This window comes from Leptosomus discolor, chromosome 8, assembly GCF_034619465.1.
Source record: "Leptosomus discolor isolate bLepDis1 chromosome 8, bLepDis1.hap2, whole genome shotgun sequence".
Classification (NCBI taxonomy): Eukaryota; Metazoa; Chordata; class Aves; order Leptosomiformes; family Leptosomidae; genus Leptosomus; species Leptosomus discolor.
This window is the reverse complement of record NC_141398.1, coordinates 27,271,713-27,287,020: the sequence shown is the minus strand read 5'-3', so window position 1 is coordinate 27,287,020 and position 15,308 is coordinate 27,271,713. Positions and strand designations below refer to the sequence as shown.

At 43.8% G+C, this 15,308-nt stretch overlaps 1 protein-coding gene across 1 annotated transcript in view; it reads right to left on the bottom strand.

Moving 5' to 3' along the window:
- Window positions 1–7,756, bottom strand: part of RELCH (RAB11 binding and LisH domain, coiled-coil and HEAT repeat containing) — an 85,220-nt gene extending 77,464 nt beyond the window's left edge. Inside the window, exon 1 of the mRNA XM_086469576.1 lies at window positions 7,246–7,756. Coding sequence (XP_086325702.1) covers window positions 7,246–7,756 — 511 coding nt within the window. The remainder of the gene's footprint in view (window positions 1–7,245) is intronic.
- Between the last annotated feature and the right edge of the window lie 7,552 nt (window positions 7,757–15,308).

The window sequence follows — 15,308 nt, the reverse complement described above, 5'->3', positions numbered from 1 at the left end:
CAACAGCATCAAATTTACTCCATATGCTCGGCATTGCAGCACTGTATTTCCCAAACTGTACCAATTAACTTGCACTAGAAGGATTTTTCCATTCTTTGCAGTAACCCCCAGACATAAAGCAAAATTGTATCCATCTAGTCCTTAAATGACTGTCTTTGCTGAGGGACTACCTAAAGAGTATAGATAATATCCATCTTAATTCTCAAGCATTGTTTTCTCAGTTTTCTTCATATTTCAATTCTAGTATGTTTCCCTTTCCCCGATTTCTACATTTATCTCAGGACAGTAGTAAACTTTCCAGTTAAGTTTTAACAATGTGTGTCCACACAGATTTTAGAAAAAATTAAAAATATTTTAAAAAAATAAATTAAAACTTAGCAACTAGAGACTGAAGCACCTCTCCTATGAGGAGAGGCTGAGAGAGCTGGGGCTGTTCAGCCTGGAGAAGAACAGGCTCAGAGGCACCTCATGAATGTGTATAAATACATGAAGGGAGGGTGCAAAGAGGATGGAGCCAGCCACTTCTTGGTGGTGCCCAGTGACAGGACCAGAAGCAAATGAAACCCAGGAGGTTCCCTCTGAACATCAGGAAACACTTTGCCTACCATGAGGGTGACCAAGCACTGGCACAGGTTGCCCAGAGGGGTGGTGGAGTCTCCATCCATGCAGACACTCAAAAGCCATCTGGACATGGTCCTGGGCTACCGGCTGTAGGTGACCCTGCTTGAGCAGGGGGGTTGGACCAGATGGGCTCCAGAGGTCCCTTCCCACCTCAGCCATTGTGTGATTTTGTGATTATTTTTGCCACGATTTCTCGCACTCCAACAGTTTTGTCAGATGACAAAACAGCTGATAGCTCTCAATCCCCTCCAACATCAAACCAAGATGAAAAAGTACTTGTTATATAAATAAAAAATTCTTATTCTGCGAGTTTTTATGTAACAGTATTTCCTTCAATTCAATAGCAGAGTAATCAGTTGCATCACTATCAAGCAGCGTTATATTGCAGGAAGGGGGAAAGTAAATTGCCTCTTTCCCGTGGTGCACCACGGGAAAGAGTCAGTATTTCTCAAGGGCTTTTTCAGCTTGGTCTTAAAAAAAAAACCAAAGCCTTCACAACTTTTTTTTTTTTTAACTCTTTGCCCAACAAACCTGATATAATTTGTGCTATCTCTCAAGGCCTACAACTTCTACTGAACTACTCAAAGTTTTAGCCTATGCTAGAGGAGAATTCAACTCAGTTTCTCAAACCTGCATCTTTACAATACACTAGAAAACCAAATACAAGTAATACATTGAAGATAAAGACTTACAACTTTGAACAGACTACAGCATAAGGTTTTATGACTTATCTTTATATACCGATAGGAAAGAGACCTCTAATGCTGTATTTCAAATAACTCAGAATTTGTAACAAATCTTAATTTAGTTTGAAAGTACAAGAACTTTGTGAAAAAGATTAGTTTTCCCTATTTTAATTAATTCTGAGTTTCTAAAACATAGAAGTCCAACATCTACAAATTTTAAATTAACAGATATGGACTGCACATACAGATCAGTTTCCAACACAGCTGATATCAATATCTACTTGATCATGACTTGCTTGCAAACACTAGACAATTTTTTTTATATCAGATAATGACTCTCGTATAAAATTTCCAGCAAGCACTCCCTCAACTGAACAGAATTTATGAGTCATATCTTCAGTTAAGAAAAAGATAATTCTCAGAGGAAGAAAAGCTATAGGAAATTCGATACAACATACGGAATTGAAATTATTAACAGAGGAGCTTAAAAGAAGCTTCCAATGGTTGGTTCTGAAATCTTACTGCTTTTTCCCTTCTTCCCCCCACCCCTTCCCACCTCTCCGAATCTCTTCTTTCCCTGTTAGCAAACCTGTCAGGAGGAAACGTGTGCTGCTTCAGCACAAAGCCTGCTCACTCTGCTGAAGCTTTCAACCAAGGAATGGTTGAACTCAAACATAACTGAACTAGCTACAGTGCCTATATACAGAGGTTCACTTCTGCCTTCCCTAACATAGAAAAGTAACAGTAACTCTGGCACAGGAACAGAACAGAAAATCAAGACTAAAGGAGCTAAATTCCCTGTAGCATCTCTGTAAATATCTTAAGAGAACAAGAGCACACAAATAAGTTACAAGGCAAATATAACGTGGACATATAGCATACTTGCTATTCAGTGACAACTTGGTATTTTTGCCTGCCTAGTACTAGTGGCTACTAGTCTGTCTGTCTTTGCCCATCAATGTCATGCTTATCTCATGCTACCTCGTCTCGTTATTTCTTTGTGCAGTTACACCTTTACGGGGACTAACCTGTCTTCTGAATTATCTACCATTACATCCCAAGTCATCCCAGCACAAGTATCAGCCAAAGCTTAAACTATCCACTCATCCATCAGAAACAGCTTCCAGCAGACCTGGTTTCACGCACCGGACAACTCCAACAGCTGCAGAAGTCTTAAACCGAGAAGCGCTCAACTATAAAGTGCATCTCACCGAAAACTTGCCAGAAATACCAGTGTCAGTAAAATGGAGGGAAGTTGAAAGCAACACAACAACAACAAAACACCTAACAAACAAAGAACTACTCATTAGAACAACAGAATTTGTATTCTTCCCAATTTCCTATTTTGTTTACACTGTCATTTAAGCTGACATACAACGTACAGTTCTGACGTAGCCCTGTTCTGCTATATACTCACACAAAACAAAAATCTGGTGAAACACTGATCATGACAAGGGCCTGCAGATAGTCACAATGTCTGTAACTCCAGATTGAGAGCTGTTATCAAGACACCCTGCCCACATTTAGCCTGTACCCAGGGCTAAACTATAACAGTCACTCTGTCACCCCTACAACCCCTCACCAGCCAGGGAGGGGAATCAGGAAAGCAGAGGAGACCCATGTGTAAAAGCAAAGACAGATTTAATGAAATAGCACCAGTACCAACAAAGGTTATACTCAGACAGTGTTATACTCAGACAAACAAATATGCAGCAGCCACAATCAAACAGGCAAGCAGTCCACGGGAACAGGGAGAAGCCAGAGGGGGAGCAGAAGGAACCCCAGCATGAACCCCACAGGAGCTCCTTCTCCTCAGCAAACCGTCCCCCTTTATAATGCCCATGACATTATGGGATGGGCTACACCTGTAGCTCACTCAGGTCAGCTGCCCTGGCTGATTCGAGCCTGCTAACAGCCTGCCTGGCATGGCTGGGCTGGGATTCTGTCCCAGCCAAACCAGAACACACCCCTTTCTCACAAAAGCATAATCAATATGCTCTACCCACATGGCTTTTTCCAGTAGGACCCATCTGAATCTTAAAGGCTACATGCAAAACCAGAGAGATACTTCAAAATAATCTGAAACAAACAAATAAAAAAGAATCCTAAATCATAAACAAAGCCAAGAGCTTAGGATGAAGAAGCAGCAATACTTTATATTCTTGTACTCACGGATTAGCTTAACATAACTGGAATCATGTCCCCAGAAAGTTATAAATAACTTATTTTGTAAATAACTAGAAACAAGTCACCTCCTTAAAAACATAAATGTAACGTAAATGTTCAAATCCCTTCTTTCCAATTTTCATTAAAGCTATTTCAAATTTTGAGAATGTTGCATTTTTGTAGCCATAAAGAAAAAATAAATTGTAGATTTTAAGACTAAAGCTAATTCTAACATTTGAGGTTTGGGAACAGGGATGAGACATTTGAGACACAGTTTTATCTCTAAATTTCAAGTCTCAATTTGTACTGTACTTCCTTATGCAAATATGAGAGTGAAGGGGACACAAATTTAAATTTAATATGTAGGTGCTAACCAAAGCCTTGTAAAAGATCCAGAACACTGTATGAAGGAGGGACTTTCAAACTATACCACTCACACAAGTAGTATTAGAAAAGTGGTATCAAAATGGTCTAGCAGATGTGGAGCTATTGCTATTGAAACCAAGCTGTCGTAGAAGTTTGGGAACATCTAGCAGAGATAGGGGACACAAAGGACGACTATACACAAGCGCAGTGCATCTAAAGGTACAGTGTTGACTTCTTCACAAAGTGAATTTGCTTCAAACTAGAAAAGCAAAGTTGCTAGACACAACACACATTTCCATATTTTTCATTACAATCTATCTTAATCTCTGTTTGCAGCTATGACATTACTGCTGCTGGAAAATGGAAGGAGTTTTTTTTGCAAAAAGCTAAGAAATCCTAGTCACCTGACTATCATTTGCTTTTGTAACCAAGTGCTCTAAAGCATGGTTCAAAGACAAAACAGCTTCTAAGTCACTAGCTGACCACATGATGCTAGTTGCTTAAATCCTATGATACTTGATTAAAATCTCTTTATAGCAGTCCATAAAGAGAAAGATAAGAAAAACCGAAAGGAATTCCAACATGCACTCATAGTTTAGTTTGCGTAAAAGGATTCGAGACGTGCCAATGAACACTTGCACTGAAGTTCTCCCATTCTGTATAAGAACACGCAGTACGAAAGCTTTCCATTGCTCTGTGGAAATCCTCAGGCAGCATTCCAGACATACTTCACATTCAGCAAGAATTGCCAGTCACAAGTTTTCTGCATCCACTCAAATTATCAAAAACCTCAGTGTAAAACCATAGAAATCCATCTAACTTGGGGCAGGGAGGAGCAGGTGCAAAGCTAGTGCTAAGAAGAAATTCTGACTTTTGATATCAACAGAAATACTTTTTTTTAATCCGACCACATTAAGAATTTTTTTTCACTGAAGCATAAAATTCAAGTGACCTTGAAATGATAATCACACCAAAGTCCACTACTTTCTACATCAATAGTTTCTATGAAGAAAATGATTGGCTTATTCTCAAATACCTTTCAGCATGTTAAAGCAAGAGAAAGTATCTGCGCTACTCTCACATACACTCTCTGCAAGCCTCCACATGAGGAGCCATGAATTAGGGCATAACAGACCAGACCTCTCAACAAAACGGAACTTCTTGACTAACTCAGGAAACTACTGAGACTTACTGTTAGATCTGACCTGTGGCTTAGTCCTCTACCTAAATCCAACATTACCAGATGTTTAAGAGGGAAATAAAAAGATCTCTTGCAAAGACCTTCTAATTTTCAGCCCATCAGAGTCTTCTGCAATCTACTTTTTAACATTTGGAAATTGGCATAAATTCAGAGGCATGGGACTGTCAGCTCCTGTTGACACTAACCAGAATCAGGCTGAACAGCATTGTCACAATTGCTAGCTCAATGCTAGGCTCCAGACTACAAGAAAGTCTGATGTCAATAAGTTCAAAACTCTACTTGAGGTATACACAAATAATTTTTCTTTCATTGTTCTGGATCTGCCACCTTTCAATGTCACTCAATGTGAACTGGCTTTTGAATCACTGTTGAGACAAAAAAATCCTTTGAAAAGCACAGTCTAATCTGTTGTAGATATCAGATTTCAAGACACACTTAACCTTTAACCTAAGGTCTAGCGTGATACTTACTTTAGTACAACTCAGTATTTTTAAACTGCTCCAAAATAAGTTTCAGTCCCCCCTCCTCTCCCTCTCCCCCCATCCCTTCCCCCCCTTTTTAATAGTGATGTCCCACCGTCATCTATCATTCAGCAGGTCAGCACAATTTAAGGTGTTCTCATGTAAGTGTACATTGATGTAGGACTGCAAGAAGTCATTTTTTTAGCATGCATAACATCACAGTTACACAGGCTGCCATTTTTCTAATTCTGCTGGAGTACGTACATTACCAATAACTAGAAACAACATATGTAAACAAAGAAAAGAGAATGTTTAATCAATTGGATGAATTGACCATAATACCCCAAGGAGGCTGCTTTTAACGAAACAGAAATTTATATCAGTTTGAAGCCTTGAAGCATGAGTTTTTCCAACATGCACCAATCTTGTCATGAAGAAGACCACACTGAGGCTCTCAGTTGGACAAAATCAAGTATGAAATTCTAAATATTTGTAAACAAGATAACCAGAATATAAGCAATACAGCATGAATTAAAAAGCCATACAATTTTGAAAAGATATTGAAAAGCAGTAATAAGTTGAAAGTTTAGATGTCTCCTATTATTCCAGCCATCTAGATACTACTAGTTATTTCCAAATTTTAACTGCATGTCTTTACAAGATTACAAACTTCTTTTAAAACAAACAAAAATACAGGATTATTTACAAAATCCCTTTAGGTGTCTTAGAACACACATTACACATAAATCAGTCTTTCAAATGCCTACTAACCACAACTCTGTTAATTTCAATACCTTCCCATGAGTTGATTAAGTCCTCAAATGTAAGATGGCTCAGCAGCTTCTCTCTCTCTCAAAGTCACTTCCATAAGCTACCTTCTTTTTAGAGCTCTACGTTTCTTGACAGTAATATTGATAAGACACACAAGTAATTTTGTTCTAAGCCACCTACTTTACTACTAAAACTCAAAAGCTTTTAAGGCCAGCTATGTGACGAGTTTCCAAATACCTGCACCACTTTTTCTCCCAAAAGCTACACTAACCCAGTATATTTATCATTCCCCAACTCATCCCAAAATGGTTAGCCAAAGACTGCAGGGCACTTGGTAAACACGCCAGCATTAACTATAGGAAACACTGTATTAGTTGTGCACGACCTGTGTCACTCAGAGCTATCCTTGAATAACTTCACCATTCCAATGCATCAGCAGAAATAACACGCTGGCTCCTGACACCCCATTTTTGACAATTTTTAGGCTTTAAGGGTAGCAACCATGGCTTAACCCTCAACACTTTCTCCTGGCAGCATACTATTTATCTCTTGACAGTAAGTACTAAAGAAGGCACAAGAAACCCCGAGACGGCTAAAGATTAAGGCTGAAATTTCTATCCCTCACATTTCTTCCACGTTTGACAAGACACATGACCTTCACGGGGAGACTGAGGCTCGACAAGATACATGAGCGGAACCAGGGTAACATCGGTCCCGGCACCCCATCTTCTCAGCCCCCAGCTGCCTCGCTCCTACAGCCTCCCCCAGTCCAACACGCAGGACGTTACGGGAAACAAGAAGCGATGGAAAGCGCTTTCCCAGCCGCCCAGCTTCCCCAGCGACAGACACCGGCAAGGACCGCACGGTGAGACACTCCCGCCCAGCCCCGTGCGCCCAGCGGCGGCTGCCACCGCTCCCCAGAGCCCCCTCCTGCACCGCCCCCGACCCGACCACCCTCCCTCGAGTCACTTACTGAGCTGCCCGGACCCAGGCTCCCTGCCGCCTGCTCCCCCGAGCACGTTGCCGCCCAGGGCCCCGCCGGCGGGCGGCGTGCCGCTCTGTCGCTCGAAGTTGCCCGGGTTGGAGAAAAAATCGCGGAGCCGGGGCAGCTCCCGGCCGCTCTCCAGCAGCTCCGTGTGCAGCTCCAGCGCCGTCAGTAAGAACTGGTCTCGCAGAAGCTGCGCCGCTATCGCGTCCATCGACACCCGCGGCGGTTCCCCCGCGGCGGAGCCCGAGCCGCTCCCGCCGCCCGCCCCCGCACCGCCGCCAGCATCGCCGGGCGCCGCCGCCCGCAAACCCGGCAGCTCCTCGGGGCTCCCCGTGGCTGCCGCCGTCTCCTGCTGCTGCTGCGGGTATACCAGCCCGCCCGGTTCATTGCTGCTGCTGCTACCGCCGCCGCCGCCGGGCCTGGACTCCTCGGGCTCGTCCTCCTCGGAGTCGCTGAGGAAGGGGTTCACGCTGCTGCCCCCGCCCGCCGCCGCCATCTTACAGCCTGACACGGCGCGACCGCTGCCAAGGCGCTACCTCAGCAAAGCCTGCGCGGAACGGCCACAGCTGCTTCTAGCGCGGCCGGGGCCGCTGCCAGCGCCCTGAGCTGCTGCGGGCGCTGCCGCTGGCGGCAACAGCGACCCCCTCCCGCCGCCGCCTCCCCCTCCTCGGCCGCCTCCCACCGGCCCCACTGCCGCTTCCGGGCCCCAGCTCTCGCGAGCGCTCCCCCAGCCAACCGGCGCCCAGACCCTTCCCCACGCAGGCGCCGCGCCCGCCCCCTCCGCACGGGACGCGGGTGGTAGCTTGGGGCGGGTCCTGAGGGAGCGGGAGGTGCCTTGTGAAGGAGCGGGGGCTTGAGGGCACGCCTGCGTGGAGGGCGTGGCCTTCGCACCGGAACGGGCGGGCGGAAGCGGAAGTTGCCGGGATTCGTGGCCGGGGAGATGAGTGAGTGTTGCGCGTGCGCGCTGGCAGTTCCCGCGGGGTTGCGGGGAGGCTGCTGCGGGGCCGGGTGCCTGGTTGCGGGGGAGGGCATGGGGCTGCGCCTTCCGGCCAGCGGAGCGCTGGGGGCCGGGCCGGGCCGGGCCGGGGGCTTGCTGGTGGCCGCCCAGCCCGTGGCGTAAGGGCGCTGTTACGAAGGGGCGAGGGGGGAAGACTTGGCTACGGGGGCCGGGCTGGGGCCGCGGCTCCAAGGTATCCGTCGGGCGACCCCATGCCCGGCGTGTGTTGGCTGGGCCCGTGTGGGGTCCCCGGGCCGGGCAGGTCCTTGGGCGGCCTGAGGCCCGCCCTCCCAACGGGCATGAGGCTTCGTCCGGCATCAGGTGTGCGTGATAGGCCTGGAGTTAGGGAGGGTGCAGGCACGGGTGGGCCTGAGTTGTGTCATTTGCAAGTAACGCTCTTAAAAAGGTGATGCAAAGCTGTTACCTGGTGTGTGGGCCGACGCAGACAGGATGCAGGAACAACCCCAAAACCACGGATGAAATGCAAAGAGTTACCTCGCAATCCGTGGGATCTCTGCAGCAGCACCCAGGCGGAGAAACGTGAGCGGGCCCGCAGGCACTGCGGAGCTCGGTCTTGCTAGTGAGCAAAAAGCTAACAACCCTGCTGTGTTTCACCTGTTATAATAGGGGCTTTTCAGGCATATTTTTCCACTGCGCTTTAATTTTTTACACAGCAGGGCAGGAATCTCAAGTGTGTTTGATAAGGTGCCTTTGAGTCCATTGCAGGCCTATGTTATCTGAACACAGATATTCTATTTGTCAAACACAGAACTAAACAACAATTAGGGTGATATATGTGTCTTTTGACACCCCAGCTGCAAGTCACTTGAGCATGTTTACTATCCTCCTTGCCGATCTTCTGTTATTCTCCCACACCTGGCAAGAAACTCAAAGCTGGAGTGTAGCAACAGGTGATGTTTGCTACCAGAGGAAGCTCAGCTCACTAGAAAGGATGTGGAACAGGCTCCGTGGTGGTGTCTGGGCTGTTTCTTTGAAAATAATGTCCCACTCCCCATAATAGGAGCTGTGTTTGTGTAATGCTGATTTACTAGGAGTTATTTGGTTGGCTGAGAGCAAAAGTGGGGCTGAAATCTTGGTAATAAAATAGTGGCAACGTTTTGTGGTGATACTGAGATCTAGACTGAGCAATATTCAGTACTGTGACTGCAACTATTCCATTCATATCATGATAGCATGCTATAAAAGACTGGTGCTTTCCTTCCCTTTTTAATTTGCATAAATTTTGTAAACAGTGTAATCAATTTTGCATCCTGTCCTATAATAAACTGATTTTTTTTTTTTATTAACTTACTGTTTTATGTTGTCGGTATACTGTAAGAGAGTAAATTGTGGAGCATGAACTTGTAGCATAAAATAAAATGGTGGTATGTTGAAAATGCTTTAAGATTTGACTCAAAGCACACTAAAAATAAGAATAAAAATATTTTACTTGGGTGCTCCGGTGGAATTAGGAACCCTTAAATAAATCTTGTGCTTTTTCCTTTCCTTTTTGGAGAATTAAAGCACGTTAAGTATAAACCTGATAATAGTTGATGTGCTGGTGATGTGCCTCTTCCCTTAAAATGGAAAAACTTACTGATGTCCTGTAGCGGCCTCTGGTGGCGATCGGCAATGTTTACATGTGCCTTGAAGATGTTTAAATATAGTTCAAACACTAAATTCTACCTTTCTTTTAAGAGAATAATTTCTGCCGACCTGTGTGCTGTTGCAGTAAGGACTAACTTTCCCCCCCCCCCCCTTTTTAACCTAAAATCATGTAAAAATATTCCTGTTTTGGTGCTTTGGAAGAAGTTTGTTTGGGTTTGTAATACTAACTGAAATATTCATAGGTGTCACTCAGTTGCTCCAAAATAATTTACAGATGGCTGGGATAAAGTCAACACAACTGAAATGTGTGTTCCAGAGCTGAAGAAAGGGAGTAAAATGTGCTTTTAACAATATCCTTAAAACCAGTTTCTTATGGTATACCAAAGGGGTATTGTTTTGAGAGACCTGAGAAGAAAACGTGACAAGGAAAGTGTAGTACCTTGGAGGATGTGCAAGGCAGAAGATGATGCATGAGTTCTGGAAACAAAGCATTATATAGGTCTACTTGAGGCAGACAGCTACAAATTATTTTTTTCCTTAATTTATTGTTCACCAGTCACTCTGAGACACGCAGATTGTTCATCAAGCTGCGTTGTCTCTTACTGGAATTAATGTTTCCTTCTAACTTTTAAAGGACTCGAGTTCTATATCTGAAGAACAGCAAACCTAAATACATCTCAGAAAGCTTGATTTCTAAAAATGGGTCTGTCAAACGAAGTATCTAAAAAAGAAGAGTCTTGTAGAAATCTTCAGGTTTTTCTGGAGGCGGAGTATAAATTTTTTTTCAGTCTATGCATTTTTTTTCATGAACTTTTAAACTTAAGATTCTTGAGATGGAAAATAAGTAGAAAAATATCTGTCCTTATTCTTACTGTGTTGATTTTGGTAGGAGTATTAGATCTGGAGATAATGCTTTGAAGTTTTAATGAACTTAAACGTACGACCGGTTTCGTGTTGCCTCTGCGGTGTTTGGTGGGGTCATGTGTGTGTAAAGTATGCTTGCTTTTTGTGCTACACTGGTGCGGTGTCAGCTGCACTCACAGTGAGTGAACGCACGGGTTAAGTCAAGCTGTAAGGGGGTTTCTGTTTCAGCTTCTACAGACAAGGTTAATTTCATTCTAAAGAAAAAATTATTAGGTCCATGTTGGGTTTTTCTGTGACGAATCCTTTAATTGCATGAATTAATGTGTTCTAGTGAGTCCTACAGTGAAGTGGAGTAGCTTTCTTTCATCTGATTGGAATACCCATCAAGGCACAGGGAACAAAATAATGGAGGAAAATCTGAGGCAAATCTGATTTCTACTTTAAAATAATGCAGATCTGTGAGTTCTGCCAACTCTTGCTTAAGCTCAAACTGAGCTATTTGAAAGAATCTTTTTCTATGTATGTTTACTTAAGACTAACTTTTTTTTGAAGTTAAAGAAACTTTGTGGAAGTTATGATTTTTACGTTTATTTTCAGACTCTAAAAGAAATTGAATTTCAGTGTTTTGTAACTCTCTGACCTCAAAAATATTTTGATAATCTGCAGGAGCTGAATAATGCAAATGTTGAGATTCATAATGTTGGGACTTTGTGTTTAAAGACCTCTGCATTCTCTCAAACTGTATCTGTCCAAGTTTTAAGGGCATGGTTTTTAACAAGAATAGGTTGTATCAGTAGTTAATAGTTACTTGTGTGTTAAGTACAGGCATAGCTTTACCCAGGGAAAATGGCTTTGAAAGTGCTTGTTAAATTGGGATTTGAAGTAAAAGTAGTACAGCAGTGTGAAGGGGCTCTTGGAAATATTTGCAGCCTCACCAAAAATGCGATAATGTCCCACAAAGTCAGATGAGGTCCTGAGTTAAACAAAACAAACCCCCACATTCATTTTGAATCAAAGTTTGGCTGTGTTTTGCTACCTCTAAAACTTGTTTTGAAGCATTACTGTGAACAGTGGATATTTGGAAGTCTACCATCAAAAATACAGTGAGCAAACACACTCAGAGCCTAAGGAGTATTTTAGAAAACTTGTTCAGGCTTCATGATGTATGTATTATGTGTTTGTGAGAATGAATAGATAGGAGAAAATGCTGTTACAGTTGAGTGAGGAGACATAATTTGGGAATAAAAGATACGACCTTTTGTGACAGCACGAACACTAGAGTGTTGAACTGCCTGGGCTTCATTCACCATGGTCTGGAAGATGGAGCGTGTTGTCTGGAAATGCAGGCTGCACGGAAGGCTGTTGTAGAGGGTGACAGAGCGCTCCGTGTAAGATGGTACGCCTCGCCATGGGGGAGGACAGGGTAGATGGGGAAGGGAAACGGAAGTATGAAAACAGTCATCGTAAAGTCGTTCTTGAGTTCTGAGGTTTAAAGGTTCTAAGTTCAACTGAAAAGCTGTTTTACCTGAATTTGTTAATGTGGTTTTTTGTTGAAGGTTTGTGGAGGTCAGGACACTTAAGGCTTGACATTATTTATTCCTATCCTTGCAGAAGCACGGGCCAACTTGCCGAGATGTTGCTCTGCTGGCTCCATGCTACTGCTGTGTGCTTTCGAGGGTTACCTGCTTCACCTTATTCCTCTTAAAGTTAATATTTGCACACAGTTTTCATAAAAAAACCCTTCTATTTTCCTTATACAGCCTGCTGTTCTTCAGTCATGTTGAAATATAAGGGGAAAATGTAAGAGATTTGAGCTAGCCTGTGGGGGAGTTCATGCAGTAAACTATGGTGTTAATAAAAGGGATACAAATACTGTGAGATGCAGGCTTTGGAGAAGAAAGCAGGAGTCTGAGGACATGCTTTTGAGCATGCTGGGTTAGCACCGTTGTTGGGAGGAGATGCAGTCCTGTCCTGGTGCCAACGCAGAGATTTGTTTTGGGAATTAGACTGGGGAACTAAACTACAGACAACTTACCTATATTTTTCCTTTTTTTTTCTTTTTTTTTTTTTTTTTTTTGAGATTATTTTCAGTTGAATTCATTCTCCAGTCTGCCTGACTATGCAGTTGTACAGATGACTGTGCCAGCCCAAGGAAGAGGTTTGACGTGGGAATAAGTGGGCAGGAGCAGAGGAGGACAGGGCAGCTTTCTGCTTTCTGCAGCTCTACTGACTTCATTTTCCTTGCAGTGTTTGTGACTGCGAAGGTCTCTTGTTCTTCTAACTGCTACTGCCATGTCAGGTATTTTTGTAGCAAAGCCTGATAAAATGCATTTCCCTTGCTGGTCTTAAGTATTTTGGAAAACATGCTTTTATTTACAAGCAAATTCCTACAGATAGTAGGGTACAGGTGAATAACTGCTACACAGAAGTGAATAATAGACTTTTTCTGTCATCTCAAAACTAGCTGGTTATGTCCTCCCTGAAAGCAGATGCTACAACAGGTAGACGTTGCCTTTGTGTTCTTGATGTGAAACTTTATTTGTTGTCTCTCTCATAATGGTAATTGCCTACTGTTTGTAATCTTCTACCTACCAGTGTTGTATCGCTCCCCTCTGTTTGCCAGCAGAGAGATCAGGAAACTACAAATGATTCTTCATTCCAGATGAGAACTGGAGAGGTGTTGCCCATCTGTGTTCTCCAGGTTTCTGGGTCTCTGTCTAACAGTTTTCATCTTGCTCTCTGAGCCCTTTTTCTACAATGAAACCATTGCCTTTTCTTGTGGTGTGGGTTTTTTTTTGTTTGTGTTTTTTTTTCCCCCCCAACAAAAGTTAGAGTGGTGGGGAGCTTTCATTTTGAATCAGCAGTGCCCTGTATTGTAGAGGCAGAATACTGATTGTTTCCAGCAATTCTTTAGTGGCTTTATTAATCAAGTCAGCAGCTGAAAATAAAGGTGTCTTACAGAAACAAAAAGTGGCTTGGCTTTGTCTTAAAAACAAATGTGAGCTCATAGGGTTTCAACAGAGGGTGTTTACAAGTTGATATATCATAAATGATAACAAATGTTAATGACTTTGTTGGTAGAGATTGCTGTAGGAGCAAAAAGAACTTTGTTCTAAAGTGAACTGAAGTATTTCAGGCTGCAGTAACTGGTAGTTTGAGTGGGTTTTGTGTCTTACACGCTTCGGAAAATGCTTTCTATGAACACCGTGCAACTCTGGCTGCTAGTGGAAGAGTTAGAAGAGGTGACTCCTTTGCATAAAGATTTCCTACTAGACCCCGAAGTATCCTTGGGCAAATACTGAGTATATTTCCATTACCGCTTGAGAACTTGAATGCTGCCTTGAAGGTGATATAATCCCTCCATTTAGTGGTTTTCTGCGCTTTACAACTTGGCTCTTGCGGTTTTTTTGAATACTTCGTTTCATTGAGTGACTGAAGGAATTGGAGATTTTTTTCCCCCGAGCTGTGCTTGTTCCTTTCTGCCGGAGCCGTGCTTCCTGACGGTGTTTTCAGGGCGGGATTTCCCGGCGGCTTGGTCTGTCGCGGTGCTGGGGTCGCACCGAGGGGCGCGATCGGCGCGGGCGGGGCGCAGGACCCTGGAGAGTGCCCGGGGGCGGAGGGGGGGCTGCCCTGCGCCCGGGCGGGGGGGCGGGGGGGCGGTCCCTGCGCCCGGTCGGGGGTGCTGTGCCGCGCTGCGCTCGCCGGTGAAGGGCGTCGTGCGGCGCGTGTCTGGTTTGGGTCGCGCTCCTCGCGCACGCTCAGCTCGGGCTGTAGCCGAGCGTTGGCTCCTCTGCCTCTGTCTGCGCGAACTTTGCTGTGAGCGGAGGTCTGGCAGGTGAAGATACGTAAAACACCAGTTATGCTGCCCCGCTGGGTAGTGCCCGGCTGTACCTTGTATTCAGCTGGCGAGCATAGTGAAGGAGTTCTTTGAAACTCAAAAGCTCTGAAGGCCTTTTTTAAAAAAACTGCTTTTGAAAGGGTGGAAACCTGCAAATTGGTTATTTTACTTTCATTGAAAGTATTACTGTGTGCTTAGGCTATCTTGTAGTCCTTTTTTTTTTTTTTTTCCCTTCAAACTGGTGGAGTCACCATCCCTGGAGGTGTTTAAGAGACGGCTAGATGTTGTGCTTGGGGACATGGTTTAGTGATGTTGATAGAGCTAGGACAAAGGTTGGACTCAATGATCTTGAAGGTCTCTTCCAACCGAAACTATTCTATGATTCTATTGGGAAATTGGCATTCAGAGGCTTATGTGCAGGATTCAACAGATGTGGCTTGTTACTGTTTGACATAATTCTTGTTTATTTGTAGTGGTTGATATTGATAAGAAAATGTAACTTAACAAAAGACAAATAACTTCTGTTGGCTTTTTTAAACCTTTCTTATTCATGCTAGCTTCTATGGAACGTACTTTAAACACTGTTTTTTTTTTTAAGGGTCATTTATTCTCTGTGTATACAGAATACATTTGCGAGCTGGTTTTGCAGAGCTCAGTGCAGCTGAAAATTGTTCTTTTCCCATCCTTTTCCCTTTAATATTTGTTGTATGGCTTTAAAGAGTTTGATCCTTGTCCCTTTTA